The sequence below is a fragment of the Clarias gariepinus genome, chromosome 16, assembly GCF_024256425.1.
Source record: "Clarias gariepinus isolate MV-2021 ecotype Netherlands chromosome 16, CGAR_prim_01v2, whole genome shotgun sequence".
Taxonomy (NCBI): domain Eukaryota; kingdom Metazoa; phylum Chordata; class Actinopteri; order Siluriformes; family Clariidae; genus Clarias; species Clarias gariepinus.
In genome coordinates this window covers 2,702,683-2,722,299 of record NC_071115.1, presented here as the reverse complement: position 1 = coordinate 2,722,299, position 19,617 = coordinate 2,702,683, and the positions used below count along the sequence as shown (strand labels likewise).

The 19,617-nt window shown below is 44.8% G+C and overlaps 1 protein-coding gene across 1 annotated transcript in view; it reads left to right on the top strand.

The window, feature by feature from the left end:
• Positions 1-19,617, top strand: part of LOC128544924 (deleted in malignant brain tumors 1 protein-like) — a 145,007-nt gene that overhangs the window by 88,237 nt on the left and 37,153 nt on the right. Inside the window, exons 16-19 of the mRNA XM_053515236.1 lie at positions 6,575-6,878; positions 7,630-7,944; positions 8,054-8,332; positions 8,490-8,810. Coding sequence (XP_053371211.1) covers positions 6,575-6,878; positions 7,630-7,944; positions 8,054-8,332; positions 8,490-8,810 — 1,219 coding nt within the window. The remainder of the gene's footprint in view (positions 1-6,574; positions 6,879-7,629; positions 7,945-8,053; positions 8,333-8,489; positions 8,811-19,617) is intronic.

The window sequence follows — 19,617 nt, the reverse complement described above, 5'->3', positions numbered from 1 at the left end:
ATTACTCATCGGCCCAAAAACCAGCACACAACAGCTTTCACAATTCATCCTGCGTTTAGAAGGATGTACTGTTACTACCAGCTCAACAGTAAAAGACCTGGGTGTAATATTAGACAGTAACTTGTCCTTTGAAAATCATATTTCCAATATCACAAAAACAGCCTTTTTCCATCTTAGAAATATCGCCAACCTTAGGAGCATCTTATCCGTATCTGATGCAGAAAAGCTAGTTCATGCATTCATGACCTTCAGACTAGACTATTGTAATGCATTACTAGGTGGTTGTCCTGCATCCTCAATTAACAAGCTTCAGTTAGTCCAAAATGCAGCCGCCAGGGTTCTCACCAGATCCAGAAAATATGATCATATAACACCAATATTATCATCCCTGCACTGGCTACCTGTTCAGTTTAGAATTAATTACAAAATAGTATTATTTACATACAAGGCTTTAAATGGTTTAGCTCCCACATACCTAACCAGTCTTGAAACGCTATAATCCACCACGCTCCTTAAGATCACAAAACTCTGGACTTCTTGTAATTCCCAGAATTTCAAAATCTACAAAAGGGGTAGGGCTTTTTCATATTTAGCTCCAAAACTTTGGAATAACCTTCCAGACAGTGTTCGGGGAGCAGACACAGTTTCCCAGTTTAAAAGTAGACTCAAGACGCATCTCTTTAATCTGGCATACGCGTAACTCATCCCATAACTTCATACTTCAGTACATCTATCCTGAATGGCAACTACGCTAATTCTCTCCATCTGTTCTGTACTTTTCTACCCATCCCGAGGCATCTGGAGATTGTGCCAGCTTCAGTAGATAAAGGCCAACCCTGCGAGGATCCTGAGGCATCCAGAGACGGACCAGCTCCAGCTTAATTCTGCCTTATTATGATTGGAGCTACACATCCTGCTCCTGTGCTCCCAGTGATCCAGATTCCATCTGCCCTCTGCACCTACTGACTCATCCCTATGTTGAACTGGACTTCATGTTAATTTAAAGAATTTCTGTTATATTATACTTTCAGCTGCATAACACACATGGTGTTATATCATCTCTATCTGTTATCACCCAAATGAGGATGGGTTCCCTGTTGAGTCTGGTTCCTCTCAAGGTTTCTTCCTATTACCATCTCAGGGAGTTTTTCCTTGCCACTGTCGCCATCACCCTTGGCTTGCTCAACAGAGAAATTTCATTCATTCATCTCGTTATTATCTAGACACATTTTTCTCACACATACACAATTTATTATTATTATTAATATTTTATTGTTATTTTATTTATATATATATATATATATATATATATATATATATGATTTTTTTCATCTTCGTGAAGCTGCTTTGAGATAATGACCATTGTTAAAAGCGCTATATAAATAAAATTGAATTGAATTGAATTGAACCATGAATACTTTGTTTAACAAAAAAATATTTAGAGAAAATATCTGGACCACAGTTTGTGACCTCAACCTCAAGCACACTTGGGTTATGCAGCATTTGATATTGTGGCGTGGGCGGGGTTTTGGGACTAGTGACCATCATGCTTTGCGGGAGGGGTTGTTATGTGTTCACCCTGTCGAGGAAAGGTGTTTGGGTTAGTGGCTTCGGCCAGGGTGTGTGTGTGAGTTAGAAGTGTGTCTTGTGGATCTGTGTTGAATGTGTGGTTGTGTGACTTATTGTGAGATGTTGAATAAATTACTCCCAGCCATTTGCATTGGGCAGCAAGGAAGCTCACTCGTCTCTCCACCATCCTTCCCGGCGATAAAACGCCACACTGGTGTCAGAAGTGGGATGGAGAGTAACGGGTTAGAGCGCACCCCGGAGCAAGCTACAGCTCCGTGCGCCGTCAGCCGGCGAAGCGATCTGCAGCTGCACCTGCCGTCCTACAATGGCGCTGTCACGCCCCACGCGTTTATCGCCCAGGTGGAGCTAGCCGCCGACTTTGCGGGCTGGTCCCCGGCGGAAACAGCCGTCCGGGTGGCCCTCTCGCTGGAGGGCGAGGCGCTCCGGTCGTTGAAAGACCTCCGGGCGGATGAGGGGAAGGACTGGGCGAAGCTGCGGGAGTCGCTCCACTTCCGGTTCGGCGCGGGTGACCGCCAGGAGGCCGCGTGCGAAGAGCTAGCGACCCGTGAGCGGAGCGCCTCCGAGCCACTGGGGGCGTTCGCCATGGATTTAAGATCTCTCGCACGCCAGGGCTACCCGGAATTCGGGCCCGTCCAGCAGAAAGAGCTAGCTCGCCGTACGTTCCTGCGGGGAATTCAGCCGGCGCGGCTGCGCGAGCACATCCGGTTAGCGGCACCGGCTTCCCTGTCTGAGGCGCTGCGCGAAGCCGAGCGTGCCGAGCCCATCCTGGCAGAACACCGCGGCGAAAGAGCCGAGCGTTTTCCCGTGGCTCGGGGCCGCTCGGTAGGTGAACCTAGCCGGGGACAGGGCTACCCGTCGCGGCTAGGCCTCGACTCAGCATCCGAGATTTCGGGACAACAAGGACCGCCGGACCACCGCGGCAACGTTCCCCGGCCTGAGGACAGCGTACCCCAGCCGCCGTTACAACTAGCTGCGGGGAAGCCGCCTCCCACAGCCGTCTCTGTTTCCCCAACTGCCGGGCCCAACTTCCGGTCAGGACGTGTAGGAAATCGCGCGGGCGTCTACGTGAACTGTGGCCTGGACAACGTTTCGCTACGGGCACTCGTGGACACCGGTTCTACAGTTTCGCTGCTGCGCTGTGGAGTATTAAAACAGGGCGAGCGCGGTTGTATGCTGCCGGCCCCAGCCTTGACTATTCGCACCGTGTCGGGGAGCTATTTGGAGATACGGGCCTGTCGCACTGTGCGAATACAAGTAGGTGCAATCAGTCTTTCTCATCCATTCTTTGTGGCAGACATTGAGGACGATTGTATCTTGGGGTTAGACATTTTAGAAAGGTGGGGTGCGGTACTGAATCTCGCTGATGGAACGTTACGTGGTAACTTCGGGTTAGCCAGGTTGCTAGTTCCCAAAGCGCAGCCGGACGTGTTAGTAGCGCGCACCAGGGGGGCGGAACTTCCGGTAGACGCGCCATGTAAACATCCGGTAGCAGACCGAGCGAGAATAATGGCCGAGCTTATGCAGCGTAGCAGCATGGGGCTGAGTCCGACACAGACCGACACGGTGAAGTCCCTTTTACATGAATTCGCGGACATTTTCGCGGTAGATGAGCGCGAGTGCACACATACTAATTTGGTGCAGCACACGATTGATACGGGTAACGCAGCTCCTGTTCGGTTACATCCGAGACGCCTTCCCTTAGCTAAACGAGCTATCGCCGAGCAGAAGCTGCGTGAGATGGCCGACTCGGGCGTCATAGAGCCAGCGTCCGGACCGTGGTCTTCACCGGTTGTGTTGGTGCGTAAAAAGGACGAATCGTAACGCGCAAAGATTCTTATCCGTTGCCGCGAATAGATGATGCGCTGGAACACGTTGCGGGCTCGGCGTGGTTTAGCTCGTTAGATCTGCGTAGCGGGTACTGGCAAGTAGAGCTCGCCCCGGAAGCGCGACCTAAAACCGCGTTCTCGATCGGGCAAGGGCTATGGCAATTCCGGCGCATGCCATTCGGCCTATGTAACGCTCCAGCTACGTTCGAACGGTTGATGGAGAAAGTGTTGGCCGACATTCCTCGCAATCGTTGTGTCGTCTACCTGGACGATTTACTGGTGCACGGCAAGGAGTTTGAGGTCGCGCTAGCTAATCTACGGGAGGTATTTTTGGCTATACGGCGGGCGAATTTGCGGCTCAACCCGAAAAAGTGCCAGCTGTTGCGGCAAGAGACCGTGTTTCTTGGACACGTGATTAGCGCTCAAGGGATTGCCACCGATCCAGCCAAAATTGCCGCGGTACAGAATTGGCCTGCACCGTTAAACGTGTCGCAGCTACGCACCTTCCTCGGGTTAGCTTCGTACTATCGTCGGTTCGTGAAGGATTTTGCCACGATCGCTAGTCCGCTGCACGGGCTCACGAAGAAGAATCAGCCGTTTCGCTGGGACGGGGTGCACGCGCGCGCTTTCACTCGGTTACGGGAAGCTCTGGTCACGTTGCCCGTTCTCGGATATCCTAACGCGTCTCGTACGTTTATCCTCGACACGGACGCAAGCGATGTAGGGCTAGGGGCTGTACTGTCTCAGGTTTCCGAGGGTAAAGAGCGTGCTATCGCCTACTTCAGCCGCGCGTTGTCCGGACCGGAGAAAAATTACTGCGTCACGCGGCGCGAGCTGTTAGCGGTCGTCGCGGCCCTTAAACATTTTAGGCCGTATTTATATGGGCAATCCTTCTCGCTGCGGACCGATCACGCTTCGTTGGTGTGGCTGCTTAGCTTTAAAGAGCCCGAGGGGCAGTTAGCGCGCTGGCTCGAGCGGTTGCAGGATTATAATTTTACCATTCAGCACCGAGCGGGAAAACTGCACGTTAACGCCGATGCTTTATCCCGCCGGCCGTGTAGCAAAGAGCGTTGTCGGCACTGCGAACGGGTTGAAGAGCGCGTGGGTGGTCGCGACATAGAACACTCTCCGACCCCCGTGAATGAGAACATCCTCCCTGCGCAGTCCTCCGGAGCCCCCGTCGGTAATCAGCCGACCAAGCCGGCGTGCAGCCGAGTGACTGCGTCGCCTAAATCATCACCTATAGTCGTTCCGCCTGTGCCGCAGATGGACTGTGATCAGCTCATTGCCGAGCAGAAGAAGGATCCGGCGCTGCAGCGGGTACTAGGTTGGGTTAACGCGGGCCAGAGACCGGATTATGCCGCGGTTGCTCACCTGGGACAAGAGGAAAAAGCCCTCCATTCTCAGTTTAATCGACTCGCGTTGCGGGGGGGCTTACTCTACCGCCACTGGGAACGGCCGTGCGGCGTTGGCGAATCTTTTCAGCTGCTGGTGCCGCGGACTTTGCGGGCACGTGTGTTAGGGATGGTCCATGGGCACGCGGGCGCGGGACACTTTGGAGTCACTAAAACGCTGCGGCGGTTGCGCGCTCGTTTCTACTGGCCGGGCTGCCACACGGATAGTGAACTCTTTGTTCACAGGTGCGACGTCTGCACGGCTAAGAAGGGCCCTACCCAGCGCTCGCGAGCACCCCTGCAAGACTTTCGGGTGGGGGCACCTATGGAGCGTATGGGCGTGGACATTCTCGGGCCGTTTCCCATTTCCGATCGCGGGAACCGGTATGTGCTAGTGGCCATGGACTACTTCACCAAGTGGCCGGAGGCATTTGCTGTGCCGGACCAGAGCGCTTCCACCACCGCCCGAGTGCTGGTGGATGAGGTGTTTAGCCGATTTGGCGCCCCGGAGCAGTTACACAGCGATCAGGGGCGTAACTTCGAGGCGGAGGTGTTTGCGGCGGTGTGTGAGCGCCTCGGGGTGAAAAAGACCCGCACCACGCCTCTTCATCCACAAAGTGACGGCCTCGTGGAGCGGTTCAATCGGACGCTCACCACCCAACTCGGCAGAAGGATTGGGACGAACATTTGCCTCTCGTGCTGTGGGCATATCGCACAGCAGTGCAGGAGTCCTCTCAGCTGACGCCAGCTGCGCTGATGTTCGGGCGCGAGTTGCGCACGCCTGTGGACCTTGTGTTCGGGCCACCTCCCCAGTCTGATTTACCCATGAAGCCTGGGCTGGATTATTTTTGTTCATTAAAAGACAAACTGTTCCGTGACCATGAGTTGGCGCGTAGACACTTGGCGGACGCCAGTGTTAAACAGCGCCGGGTGTATGACACTCACAGCCGAGGGCGAGACTTTGCCACTGGGGAGCAGGTTTGGGTGTATTCCCCCGGAAGGAAAAGGGGGCTCTCGCCTAAGCTCATGTCTCACTGGGTGGGCCCCTGTACGGTAATCACCCAGCTCTCTGAGGTAGTCTACCGGGTGAGGTTGACGGGGCGGTCGCGAGTGGTCGTGCTCCACCGGGATCGCCTCGCACCCTACCAGCCCAACGCCAGCGGGACCTCGAACTCTGTGGAGGCCGGTCCGCCTCAGGGAGAGGGTAGCGGCCCTCCTTCCCCCGCAAAAAGACCCCGGCGTTCACAACGCCAGCGCCGACCACCGTCACGCTTTCAGGACTGAGTTCGCCATCGTGACCGGGGACGGTCACAGCTCGGGTGGGGGCAGTGTGGCGTGGGCGGGGTTTTGGGACTAGTAACCATCATGCTTTGCGGGAGGGGTTGTTAGGTGTTCACCCTGTCGAGAAAAGGTGTTTGGGTTAGTGGCTTCGGCCAGGGTGTGTGTGTGAGTTAGAAGTGTGTCTTGTGGATCTGTGTTGAATGTGTGGTTGTGTGACTTATTGTGAGATGTTGAATAAATTACTCCCAGCCATTTGCATTGGGCAGCAAGGAAGCTCACTCGTCTCTCCACCATCCTTCCCGGCGATAAAACGCCACAATATGTTTCATTAACTGTGTTGTACTATTAAAATGTTCTACATTATATAAGTTATTATTATTTTACTTTAAACTCATAAGAAAACCTGGTTAAAAATACAAATTTGAGATCAGTAAAATTTTTTATACTTTTTTTTTTTTTTTAAATAATCAAGTCCATAATAAGATCAGGCTGGTGAATGCTCCAAATTACTGCTGTGGTCGAGTGGAGATCAGGCACAACGACCAGAGGGGAACAGTGTGTGATCATTCCTGGGACTTAAAGGATGCAGAGGTGGTGTGTAGACAGCTTGGATGTGGTAAAGCAATAATCGCTTCTCGTAATGCCCGCTTTGGTCAAGGAAGTGAACCAACCTGGCTGGATGATGTTCAGTGTACTGGAACTGAGAGCTACATAGATCAGTGCTCACACAGAGGATTTGGAGTAGAGAACTGTGAACATCATGAAGATGCTGGAGTCGTGTGTTTAAGTAAGTTTTTACTTGTAGCAAAATCCTATTTAAAGTGAATATCTAAATAAAATTATTTTAAGTATATTTTTATTGTAAGATTTGCAGAGTCCTACACTGACTCGGATCTCCCCAAACTCTGTGGTCTCACCTGGAGAAGTCCTTCAGTTCAGATGTTCCACACCCAGTACAACATGCATCTCTGTAGACTTCAGTTTGTATAAAACTGGGACATTAATAAAGAAGCAAACTGCAGAGACAACAACAACATTTACTCTGACTGTAGATGAATCACATCATGGCCAGTACACCTGTGACTACACATACAGGGAAAGTGCCTCCACATCATCCAGGAGCAGCTCCATTACCATCACTGTGGGTAAGAGCAGAGTAGAGGTTAATCTGAACAGCGTTGTGAGTCACTAATTAATATATTATATATATATATATATATATATATATATATATATATAGGCCTGTTCAAATAACTATCATTTATTATCCCCAATATAGATATACAGTATGTATTATATAAATTGTGTAATGAAATAGACTAAAGCATTAATACTGTTATTTAATAATGGCTGAATATATAGGCTAAAACATTTTACTACCTATCAGTAACTCTGTTTTGTACAGGTTAAATGGTCTACCATATGTTTTTAGTTTTACTTCTAAAATTATTTTACTTTACAATGCATAAGTAAACCTGGTAAAAATGTAAGGTTAGTAAAATTAAAAATACTTTTGTCCTTTTATATAATAAATCAAGTTCATAATGAGATTACATTGGTCAATGGTGCGAGAAACTGTTGTGGTCGAGTGGAGATCAAGCACAAAGCCCAGTGGGGAACAGTATGTGATCATTCCTGGGACTTAAAGGATGCAGAGGTGGTGTGTAGACAGCTTGGATGTGGTAAAGCAGTCAGCGCTCCCCATAATGCCCGCTATGGTCAGGGAAATGAACCAACCTGGCTCAGTGATGTTCAGTGTACTGGGACTGAGAGCTACATAGATCAGTGCTCACACAGAGGATTTGGAATAGAGGACTGTGAACATCATGAAGATGCTGGAGTCGTGTGCTTAAGTAAGTTATCATTAGTTATACCAAAATCCAGGTTAAAGTGAATTTATTTAATTAATAAATAAAGTACATATATTTTAGGAAGTGATTAAATGTATATTTTAACTATAAGATTTGCAGACTCCCACACTGACTCGGATCTCCCCAAATTCTGTGGTCTCACCTGAAGAAGTCCTTCAGTTCAGATGTTCCACACCCAGCCCAACATGCATCTCTGTAGACTTCAGTTTGTATAAAACTGGGACATTAATAAAGAAGCAAACTGCAGAGACTACAACAACATTTACTCTGACTGTAGATGAATCACATCAGGGCCAGTACACCTGTGACTACACATATACGGAAAGTAACTCTATATCATCCTGGAGCAGCTCCATTACCATCACTGTAGGTAGGTGAAATTTTCCAGTCCTTTTCCCCTATAACCAGATGATATTAGTAACTCTGTTTGTGTTCTTGTTGTGCATTTTTTTTTATTTTCAGTAAGACTCAAAGTGACTGGCTTTTATAATTGAAGTTGCTGAGAAACCGTGCCTGTTGTTTTCTAGTGAACTTGCAGCAGCCTAATGTCTCCTTCAATGCTGGGGGTGGATGGTTCTACTGGGAGTCTGATGGACCAGAAGTGACCAGGGGCTACAGCTTCTCTATCATCTGCTTCACTGAACCTCAGTATCCAGGAGGTTCCTTCCACTTGGAGCTCAGTGGATCCAACATCACCAGGACTCTGGCTGTTAACCACTCAGCTGTCTTCCTTTTTCCTGAGGCAGATTTTGTCCATCAGGGAAACTACAGCTGTACTTATGAAGTCAATGTGTCTTCACGCACCTTTGCCTCCACTGCCAGTGAACCCCTGTTCATCACTGTGAAAGGTATAGTAAAATAAATAGGTTATATAATAATAATAATAATAATAATAATAATGATGATGATGATGATGAAGCTGATGATGATTTCTCTCTCAGCATTTCTGGCTCTCTATATTGCTGCTAGAGGAATAGCAGGACTGCTTTTCATCTTAGTTCCAGTCATCGTTTGCTTTCTGAAGAGTCGTAAAAGACCAAAATGTCAAGTGGATAAGATGAATGATATACTGAGTGAGTTGAAAAAAAAATCATATAAAGATTCACTGTTTAAAAAACATCCTTGTAAATATGTTTGTTTTATAGCACAAAGCTGCATTATTAAAGCTGATTCGTTTTCTCTAACAGCAGTTCTGACAGTAGTGCAGTTATAACGAGCAACGATTTTTAGTAAATTTTTATTTGGAAAACGAACAAGTCTTGGTTTATGAATACCGAGTATCATGTATTACACATGCGCTTCTTGTTTTTACGCCGAGCATCACGTGATCACAACTGAGCCAACGTTTTTTCTCTCTCTTGCGCTGCGGATTTGTGGTAAAATTGTCTCCCCTGCTGGGTCTTAGTGCGCGTCTCTTACTGGTATAATGACATCCGCACACACGTGTACTGTTTACTTTAACACTGTGACCATTTGTGCGTGTGTATAAAACATATTTTATTTTGTGTTTGTAAGCATGTGTGTACAGCATGCGTGTACTGTTTCTTATAACACACATGTGTGCGTGCATGTAAAGCAAAAGAAAGTCTCATTAGAGGTTAAAAATCCATTTTCTCTCTCCCTCTCTATTTTAGCCTGTTATGTGTGGGGAAAAAGTGGGAATATAGTGCAACAATAACGGTTTAATGTCGGCATATTAATTGCAGAGGAAACTTAATTTATTACCAAACTTTCAGTATTATATATGTAATTATCATTCATTCTAATGTGTAGGCTGATGTTTCTGGATTTTTGTTAAAATTTTATATTTAAGCAGCCGGTACTAGTCTGGCATTTCTAGTTTCTAGTGCATCAACAAAGTTGCTTTTTAATCCTTCAGGCGCTGAATAAAAGGGAAGATCAATATCAATTTATGCTTTTTGTTGGTGTACAGCATTTTGCAATCATCCCTAAATCATTTATTGCGCTGTAGAGAATAATGGGGTTTATACTTTCAAATATGTATAATTTAAGCGCTTAATTAAGAAAAAAGCGGGGGTGGCTTAAAGACAATGTAAAAAGGAAATATATTGTGGCGTGGGCGGGGCGGCGGCTGACGACCAGCATGCCTTGCGGGGATGTCGGTGTGTGTTCACCATGTTGGGGAAAGGTGTTTGGGTTGGTGGCTTCGGCCCTGTTTGTGTGAGGGGTGTGTGACGTGTGAAATGTGCTCCAGTTCAAGCTCGTGCTGAATTGGATGTAGGCTTCTGAGTGAAGGTGCTGCTCATGCCTTACATGCTGTGTGCTTAATAAAGTACTCCCAGCCATTGCATTGGGCAGCAAATAAGCTCACTCGTCTCTCCAGCATTCTTCCCGGCGTAAAAACGCTACATTGGTGTCAGAAGTGGGATGGAGAATAACGGGTTCGAGCGCACAAAGGAGGACCTTCTAAAAATCCAAGCGGGCCGCCGAGTAGCGGCGCGACTACTCGCGCAGAAGAAGCGCTTTCCTGGCGGAGCTAGCGCGAGCACACCACGTCAACCAACGCGGAGCGGGAAGCAGAAAATCCCGGCGCTGGATCTCGGGGCGGAGGCTGGCGCTGCGCAAGAGCCGGAGCAAGATACAGCTCCGTGCGCTGTTAGCCGGCAAAGCGAACTGCCGCTGCGCGAGGCCGAGCGCGCTGAGCCCATATCGGCGGCACATCGCGGCGGAAGAGCCGAGCGACCGCCCGCAGCTCAGTGGCGCTCGGTTCGTGAACCTAGCCGGGGACAGGGCTACCCGTCGCGGCTAGGCAACGAGCAGCTCTCCGACGTTTCGCGGCGAGGCGACGGCGCGGGTGACCGTAAGGAGGCGCTGCGCGAGGTCGAGCGCGCTGAGCCCATAATGGCGGCACATCACGGCGAAAGAGCCGAGCGACCGCCCGCAGCTCAGTGGCGCTTGGTAGGTGAACCTAGCCGGGGACTGGGCTACCCGTCGCGGCTAGGCCTCGACACCGCTTCCGAGATTCCGCGACGCCGCCGAGGCCAGGGACCGCCGGACTACTGCTGCAACGTTCTTAGGCCTGAGGGACAGCCGGACTACCGCTTTAACGTTCTCAGGCCTAAGGGACAGCGTACACCAGCAGCCGCTAACCTAGCGCCAGGTGGACGGTTGGGGAGCCCCGCGGGGTTTTACATCGACTGTGTGCCGGACGGCGTCTTACTGCGGGCGCTCGTGGACACCGGCTCCACTGTTTCCCACGGGTTGTGGAACTGTGAACCGCTCATCGCCAGGCAGAAGGGGCGAATGGGCGTGGACACTCACGGCCAGCTCGGCTCTCCGATGTCATCTACCGGGTGCGGTTGGCAGGGCGGGCACGAGTTTTGCCCCACCGGGACCGTCTTGCGCCTCCACAGCCGCACGCCGGGGAACCATCGAACTCTGGAGGCCGGACCGCCTCAGGACTACATTCGCGTTCACCCCTCACCTGCCAAAGGACGCCGGCGTTCCCACCGCCAGCGCCGACCGCCTCCACGCCTCCGAAACGGAGTTCGTCATGGTGACCAGGGACGGTCACAGCTCGGGTGGGGGCAGTGTGGCGTGGGCGGGGCGGCGGCTGACGACCAGCATGCCTTGCGGGGATGTCGGTGTGTGTTCACCATGTTGGGGAAAGGTGTTTGGGTTGGTGGCTTCGGCCCTGTTTGTGTGAGGGGTGTGTGACGTGTGAAATGTGCTCCAGTTCAAGCTAGTGCTGAATTGGATGTAGGCTCCTGAGTGAAGGTGCTGCTCATGCCTTACATGCTGTGTGCTTAATAAAGTACTCCCAGCCATTGCATTGGGCAGCAAATAAGCTCACTCGTCTCTCCAGCATTCTTCCCGGCGTAAAAACGCTACAATATGTATATGTGGGTATCTTATTTGTGTGTTTATTTATGCAGCTATTGAAGCAGGAGATGCGAATATGCGAATATAAACCTAACTTTACCATGGTCACAAACCGGTCAGTAGTGTACGAAGTGGGCATAATAACGTCAATGGATTATTCATTATTTGATTATTTAGGGACAGTTTGTTACATGGACCATAAAAAAGGAGGCAATTTAGCATTATCAGCCTAATCAACCAAAAAGCCAGCCTAAAAGAAAATATGATGAAACCTATTTTGCACTTGGATTCATGGTGGGAATGGTGGGGACAGAGGAGAGACCCATGTGTTTTGTGTCTTAAACCGCTGGCAGCAGACGGCATGAGACTCAACAAATTAGGATGACACTTAGAGACAACAGTCGCATTAATTAGCCACTTCTTTGAAAGAAACCTGGCAGAATACAGAAAGCAGGAGAATCACATGGTAATATCTGAATCAGTGGACAGCAAAGCACAAATGGCTTCATTTAAAGTTGCATACAGAATTGGCCAGTGCAAATAAACTACACACGATTGCTGAGCAGTTAATTCCCAAGACCCACCTCTTTTTTTAAAAAAAGCATAAAACATTTTAAAGTAACTTTTAATAATAACTAGGAATAGCAATGTATTACTATTAGCAGAGACTGCGAGCCAGGCCTACCGTCTACCACTGTCACCCTCGGCTTGCTCACCAGGGACTATCTGACCATTTTGATCATACTCATTCACATTCCATACAAACTTAAATAATTATTTTGATTGTGTAAAGCTGCTTGGCGACAATGACAATTGTTAAAAGTGCTATACAAATAAAATTGAATTGAATTAAATTACTCATCCAATTTACTCTAAGTGTCTGACCTCACAAATGCGCTTCTAGAAGATTAAACACACTTCTAAACCTTGTAGAAAGCCTTTCCAATAGAGTTGAAGCTGTTATAGCTGCAAAGGGAGGGCCAACATCATGTTAAATCCTGTGGATTATGAATTGAATGTAACGTCAAGTTCATATGAATTTGAAGGCAATACAAGCAAATACATGTTGGCAATACAGTTTGTATATTATATATAATACAGTACAAACTATATTGCCAACATGTACTTTTCCCCATGTACTTTGTACACTAAGTATCACTTACTGCTATGTTTTACGACCTGTCGTATAGTCGTCTGCTTTTCTTGGCTCACCTCTGAATGAACCAGTATGTTCATGTTTTACTTCTATATTATTTCACTAAGATTAACATTATGTTGATTAATATATATATATATATATATATATATATATATATATATATATATATAAATATATATACTGAACAAAAATATAAATGCAACACTTTTGTTTTTGCTCCCATTTTTTATGAGATGAACTCAAAGATCTGAAACGTTTTCTACATACACAAAATAACCATATCTTTCAAATATTGTTCACAAATCTGTCAAAATCTGTGATAGTGAGCACTTCTCCTTTGCCGAGATAATCCATCCCACCTCACAGGTGTGCCATATCAAGATGCTGATTAGACAGCATGATTATTGCACAGGTGTGCCTTAGACTGGCCACCTGTAAAAGGCCACTTTGAAAGGTTCAGTTGTATCACACAGCACAATGCCACAGATGTCGCAAGTTTTGAGGGAGCGTGCAATTGGCATGCTGACAGCAGGACTGTCCACCAGAGCTGTTGCTCGTGAATTGAATGTTCATTTCTCTACCATAAGCCGTCTCCAAAGGTGTTTCAGAGGATTTGGCAGTACATCCAACCAGCCTCACAACCGCAGACCACGTGTAACTACACCAGCCCAGGACCTCCACATCCAGCAGGTTCACCTCCAAGATCGTCTGAGACCAGCCACTCGGACAGCTGCTGAAACAATTGGTTTGCATAACCAAAGAATTTCTGCACAAACTGTCAAAAACAGTCTCAGGGAAGCTCATCTGCATGCTCGTTGTCCTCATTGGGGTCTCGACTTGACTCCAGTTCTTCATCGTAACGGATTTTGACAGATTTGTGAACAATATTTGAGAGATATGGTTATTTTGTTTATGTAGAAAACGTTTCAGATCTTTGAGTTCATCTCATTAAAAATGGGAGCAAAAACAAAAGTGTTGCGTTTATATTTTTATTCAGTACCTGGCATATTCTTTACCAGGTATGCTCGGGTATATATATATATATATATATATAAAACCATCACAGTCTATAATACTGTATATACCAACTCCCTTGTGTGTTTTATGAAACAATTCATTTGAAGGTGCCAGAAACTCATATGCGAGTCCCCAAGGAGAGATTACGACAGATGACGAAGCTTATGAGGATATCGCAGAGACCTTTTTCCACCAGAGGGGGGATTTTGAAGACTCAGATATAGTTTATGATGTTGTTTGTGGTAGTAAACAAGGACATGACATGGACTATGACTATGAAAACGAGGAAACGTATGCAAACTGTGTAGAGTAGTGCAGCGAACTTAACAAATATCAAGGGCCCAGAACAGATAACATGGATAGTTGGATAGTAGTAAAATTGGATAGTTTTTTCTCTTTTTTTTTTTTTTTAAATATCATCATTGTTAATTAGATTGCACAGATCTCCGAAAATTTTGTTCTTTACTCATTAGTCTTTTCAGCTGTAACTATAGTAAAAGTTTATACACACACACACACACACACACACACACACACCCCGACCCTTAATACTGGATAAAGCGGTATAGAAGATGAGTGAGAGAGAGAGAAATAAACACAAACTTATCATACTACTGATTGTAGTATAATAATTACAATAGATTTGAGAATGAAAATGCATCAAGATGAAAAATAATCAGACAATGTTTTATGTGAAATGGTGACAAGTAATTTTATATATATATATATATATATATATATATATATATATATATATATATATATATTTTTTTTTTTTTTTTTCATGGAAACATTTTAACTGTATGTTTTTATGCATTTCTTGTAGATTAGATAGTTTTTAAATTTATTTTTTTAATTATCATTATTTAGTTTTTATTGGAAAATATTATTTGCAGTGCTTTCTTTGATTGTTAGATGTTTATTTGAAATGTTGTTAATTAAGTCTTTTTAATCTATTAACTTATATAAGCTCCTATCTTACTGAAATATTTAATACATTTTAGGAATCACACTGGGAATAAATTGATTTTTGTTAAAAAAAAAAAAAATAAGTAACATAAATACTCATATGAAACATTTTTTTGCTTTTAAATTGTAATGTGTATTATGTATTATTACCAATAAAAATAAAAAATAAAATGTATGTTAATTTTTTTTCTTTTTTTTATCATTTGCACCTTTTGTGGGTGCTTCCATAGTGAATCAGACGAGGGAAGAAAGGAAGGAAGGAAAATGAGTTGTGTGTATATTGTTAAATTATAAGAAGGTATAAATTATGCAATAATCAAGGTTTATCAAATGTGCATTAAATACATTATACAATACAATATACAATACAACTTGCCAAAAATGTATGCAAATGTTCTGGATGGAAACAAATGTCATGATCCTATGACAAACCCTAGCACATTAATACTTTTTTGATTAGTCTCACTAAGAAGTGGTTATCTTATGGCCACACAGCTGTTTACTCGCAATCCTGTAAGTTCTGTAAGTTTGGAATAATGCGTTGAAGAGTTTTTAAATACATTTTAGTTACTCCAAATTAGCTTAGTTGTTTTCTTGCTTAATGCAGAATATATAGCCCCAACTTCCGAACATATGAGTGACGAATTTTCAGAGATGAACAGACTGCGGTTTGTGGGAGATTTTTCATTTTCCACTTGTTAATGGTACCTTAATTAAAAATATTGAACAAACGCTGTATCTCTAGTCCAAAAAAACAAAGAATGACTCAGGACTCTGTGCAGGTCTGGATAAATTAAGCAGGATTTATTGCTGCAGTAAAACACAAGTGAGCCACACTTGTAATGCTTAGGTCGTAAATCCAAGCATCATCAAGAGCAGACTGAAAAGCAATACAATGCATACACGTTTTATACCGTTTGGTTGAAGGGGGATCTCAACAGTCTCCTCCCTGGGTTTTTCCCTTTTTTCTTACTTCCGGGGACCAACTTTGATCCCTGTTCCAGTTACTTGGTTACTATTTTTTCTCACTTCCTTTGACCAAATTTGGTCTGCCTGGTCTTTTTATTTTTTCTTACTTCCGACTGTCAAGGTCGCCCATTATGTCTATCTTACTCCGGAAAATTTTCCAAATTATAATCTAACTCTTTTGCCATCCAGTTATTACATTATTGTCCCTGTCATAAATTTCCCATTATAATTCATTTTCCCTTAAAATTACTTTCAATTATCTTTACTCTTCTTTTGCTTAGTGTATAAAAAAAATAAAATATTTGGGTGGCTCTTAATTTTACTATACAGTCCTGTTTTTTCCTGGTTTATTCTACAGTACTTAAGAGACAGACCATGGGTAAGCATCTCTTTGTTTGGCATTTTGTAGATGCATGTACTAGTTTATTTTTGTGTCTACTCTTATTAAACTTAGTATTCGTAAAACTGATCGTGTTTCTTTTGGTTATTTGTCTATATTTTGACTTAGACATGTGTGCACGACTGCAGGTGCACGTGTTGCACATGTATCCAACACTTTGTTCAATTTAATTCAGTTTTATTTGTATAGCGCTTTGAACAGTTGTCGTTGTCGCAAAGCAGCTTTACACAATCAAAAGAATTATTTATGTTTGTATGGAATGTGTATGAGTCAAAATGGTCAGTCCCTGGTGAACAAGCTGAGGATGACAGTGGCAAGGAAAAACTCCCTGAGATGGTAGAAGGAAGAAACCTTGAGAGGAACCAGACTCAACAGGGAACCCGTCCTCATTTGGGTGAAACAAGGAGCAGGAATTGATCTACATTCATACTGTGTGTTATGTGGCAAACAGTTTAGCATAACAGTTGATGTTAATATGGAGTCCAGTTAGTTATTGAAAACTCAGGTAGACTTGTAGGAAGTTCTTACCTTAAAACTTTCAATCCTTTACCAGGTATGCTCATGGCAAGTCTGGCACCTGGTGCCTTATCTTATCTATTTATTATACACATGACAGCTAATTAAAAATTACAATTCATGTCTAGGTCACTCTAGGGTTTTTCTCCCATGTTCATTGGGTACACACTGTACACTGAGTATCACTTACTGCTATGTTTTACGACCTGTCGTATAGTCGTCTGCTTTTCTTGGCTCACCTCTGAGTGAACCCATTATGTTTTATGATCTGTCATACTTTGTCTGCTTTTCTCACCGCACCCCTGAATGAACCCAGTATGTTTTATGACATGTCATACTCTCTACCTACTTCTATATTATTTCACTAAGATTAACAGTATGTTGATTAATATTATCATATTGTTACATTACTGAATACACAAGTATATTTTACTAAAATATGCTTACAGGTTCAACAAATATTTGTAGATGCAAATAAATGACAGTAATCAAAAGTAGCTCACATCTATTGTACAAATAATAGACACTGCTGTGCACCAGATACCAATACAGTGAAACCTTGGATTGTGAGTACCTTGGTTTGTGAGTGTTTTGCTCACTCACTCAATTTTTTAAATAAACTTAATAAATATATACAATTGTTATGTCCTAGATCCAGGGTTGAGGAGTAACATAAATAATAAATCCTTACACCAAAACTTTTTTTGCTCTTTTGTTCTCCTTTTTTCAAAAATGGGAAGCTTTTAAACTTCAGGGTTGGGCCAAGGCCAAAATAATAAACAAAAGTATCGACCCTAATTCCACCCAAAAAAACGTAATATTCTTAAAGAAAAGCCAAACAAAAAAACACAGGGACTAAACTATCTTCCTGACTATTTAGAAAAACATGAACAAAGGGATCTTATAAAGTAAATGGCACCCAACCCCTACAGCTTCCCTAGCATACAGATACATAGAAACAAAAGGGTGTATTTACACTATTTACAATATATACAAGAGCGGGCGAAAACCTCCAGCCACGCTAAAAAAAAGAAAAGTCAAAAGAGAACTATCAACGTACAGACAATAGTTACCACCCGGCGCGACACAACAATTTATCATTTACACCATAACCAAATTTACATCTTTTATATGTAGTTCCTCACCACCAGATGCTGTGTGAACTGATACTCAGTGAACTACAACCTGAACTTACCAAGCTTTCCACACATCACTGCATGCAACAAAAAGTGTAAACTGTTATGGCAGTTAATGGGAAGCTAGCAGAATAACACAATCGAGCAGGACATCAAGCTAGAAAAATGTCCAGTGTTATCTCCTCTGCCTTTGTGTCACCCCAATCCTTAATAATTATGCTTAGGTTGCTTGTTTTAAATGCAACCACGGGGGGGCGCAATCCAGTGTCTTCTTGTGCCAGTCCCAAGTCTGGATAAATGCAGAGGGTTGTGTCAGGAAGGGCATCCGACGTAAAACATTTGCCAAATCAATGATGCGAATCAAGAATATAATTCCCATACCGGATCGGTCGTGGCCTTGGTTAACAACGACCGCCACTGGTGCTGTTGACCTACAGGGTGCTGGTGGAAATTGGGCTACTGTTGGTCGAAGAAGAAGAGGAGGAAGGCGTGTTCGTAAGCAGAGAGAGAAGAGGAAAGGCAAGAGTTTAGGAGTGATAGTAGGGACTTTGAATGTTGGGACCATGACAGGGAAGGGAAGAGAGTTAGTTGATATGATGCAGAGAAGAAAGGTGGATATCCTGTGTGTCCAGGAGACCAGGTGGAAAGGTAGCAAGGCTAGAAGCATAGGATCAGGTTTCAAATTGTTTTACCATGGTGTGGATAGGAAAAGAAATGGAGTAGGAGTTATCCTAAAAGAGAAGTTTGTAAGGAATGTTCTAGAGGTGAAGAGAGTATCAGATAGGGTGATGAGTCTGAAGCTGGAAATTGAAGGGATAATGTTCAATGTTGTTAGTGGTTATGCCCCACAGGTAGGATGTGAGTTAAAAGAGAAGGAGAAATTCTGGAGTGAGTTAGATGAAGTAATGCAGAGCATCCCCAGAGGTGAGAGAGTGGTGATTGGTGCAGACTTCAATGGACATGTTGGGGAAGGGAACAGAGGTGATGAAAATGTGATGGGAAGGTTTGGTCTTCAGGACAGGAATGTAGAAGGACAGATGGTGGTGGACTTTGCAAAGAGGATGGAAATGGCAGTAGTAAATACTTTCTTCCAGAAGAGGCAGGAACATAGGGTGACATATAAAAGTGGAGGCAGAAGCACTCAGGTCGACTACATCTTGTGTCGACGTTGTAACCTGAAAGAGATTAGTGACTGCAAAGTGTTGGTAGGGGAGAGTGTAGCCAGACAACACAGAATGGTGGTGTGTAAAATAACCCTGGTGGTGAGGAAGGCGAAGAGGACAAAGGCAGAGCAGAGGACAAAGTGGTGGAAGCTGAGAAAGGAAGAATGTTGTGAAGTCTTTAGGAAGGAGTTGAGACAGGCTATAGGTGGTCAGGAGGTGCTTTCAGTTGACTGGACAACTACAGCCAATGTGATCAGGGAGACAGGTAGGAGGGTACTTGGTGTATCATCAGGTAAGGGGAAAGTGGACAAGGAGACTTGGTGGTGGAATGAGGAAGTCCAGGAGTGTATACAGGGAAAGAGGCTAGCTAAGAAGAAGTGGGACACTGAGAGGACTGAAGAGAGTAGACAGGAGTACAGGGAGATGCAGAGTAAGGTGAAGGTAGAGGTGGCAAAGGTCAAACAAAGAGCATATGAGGACTTG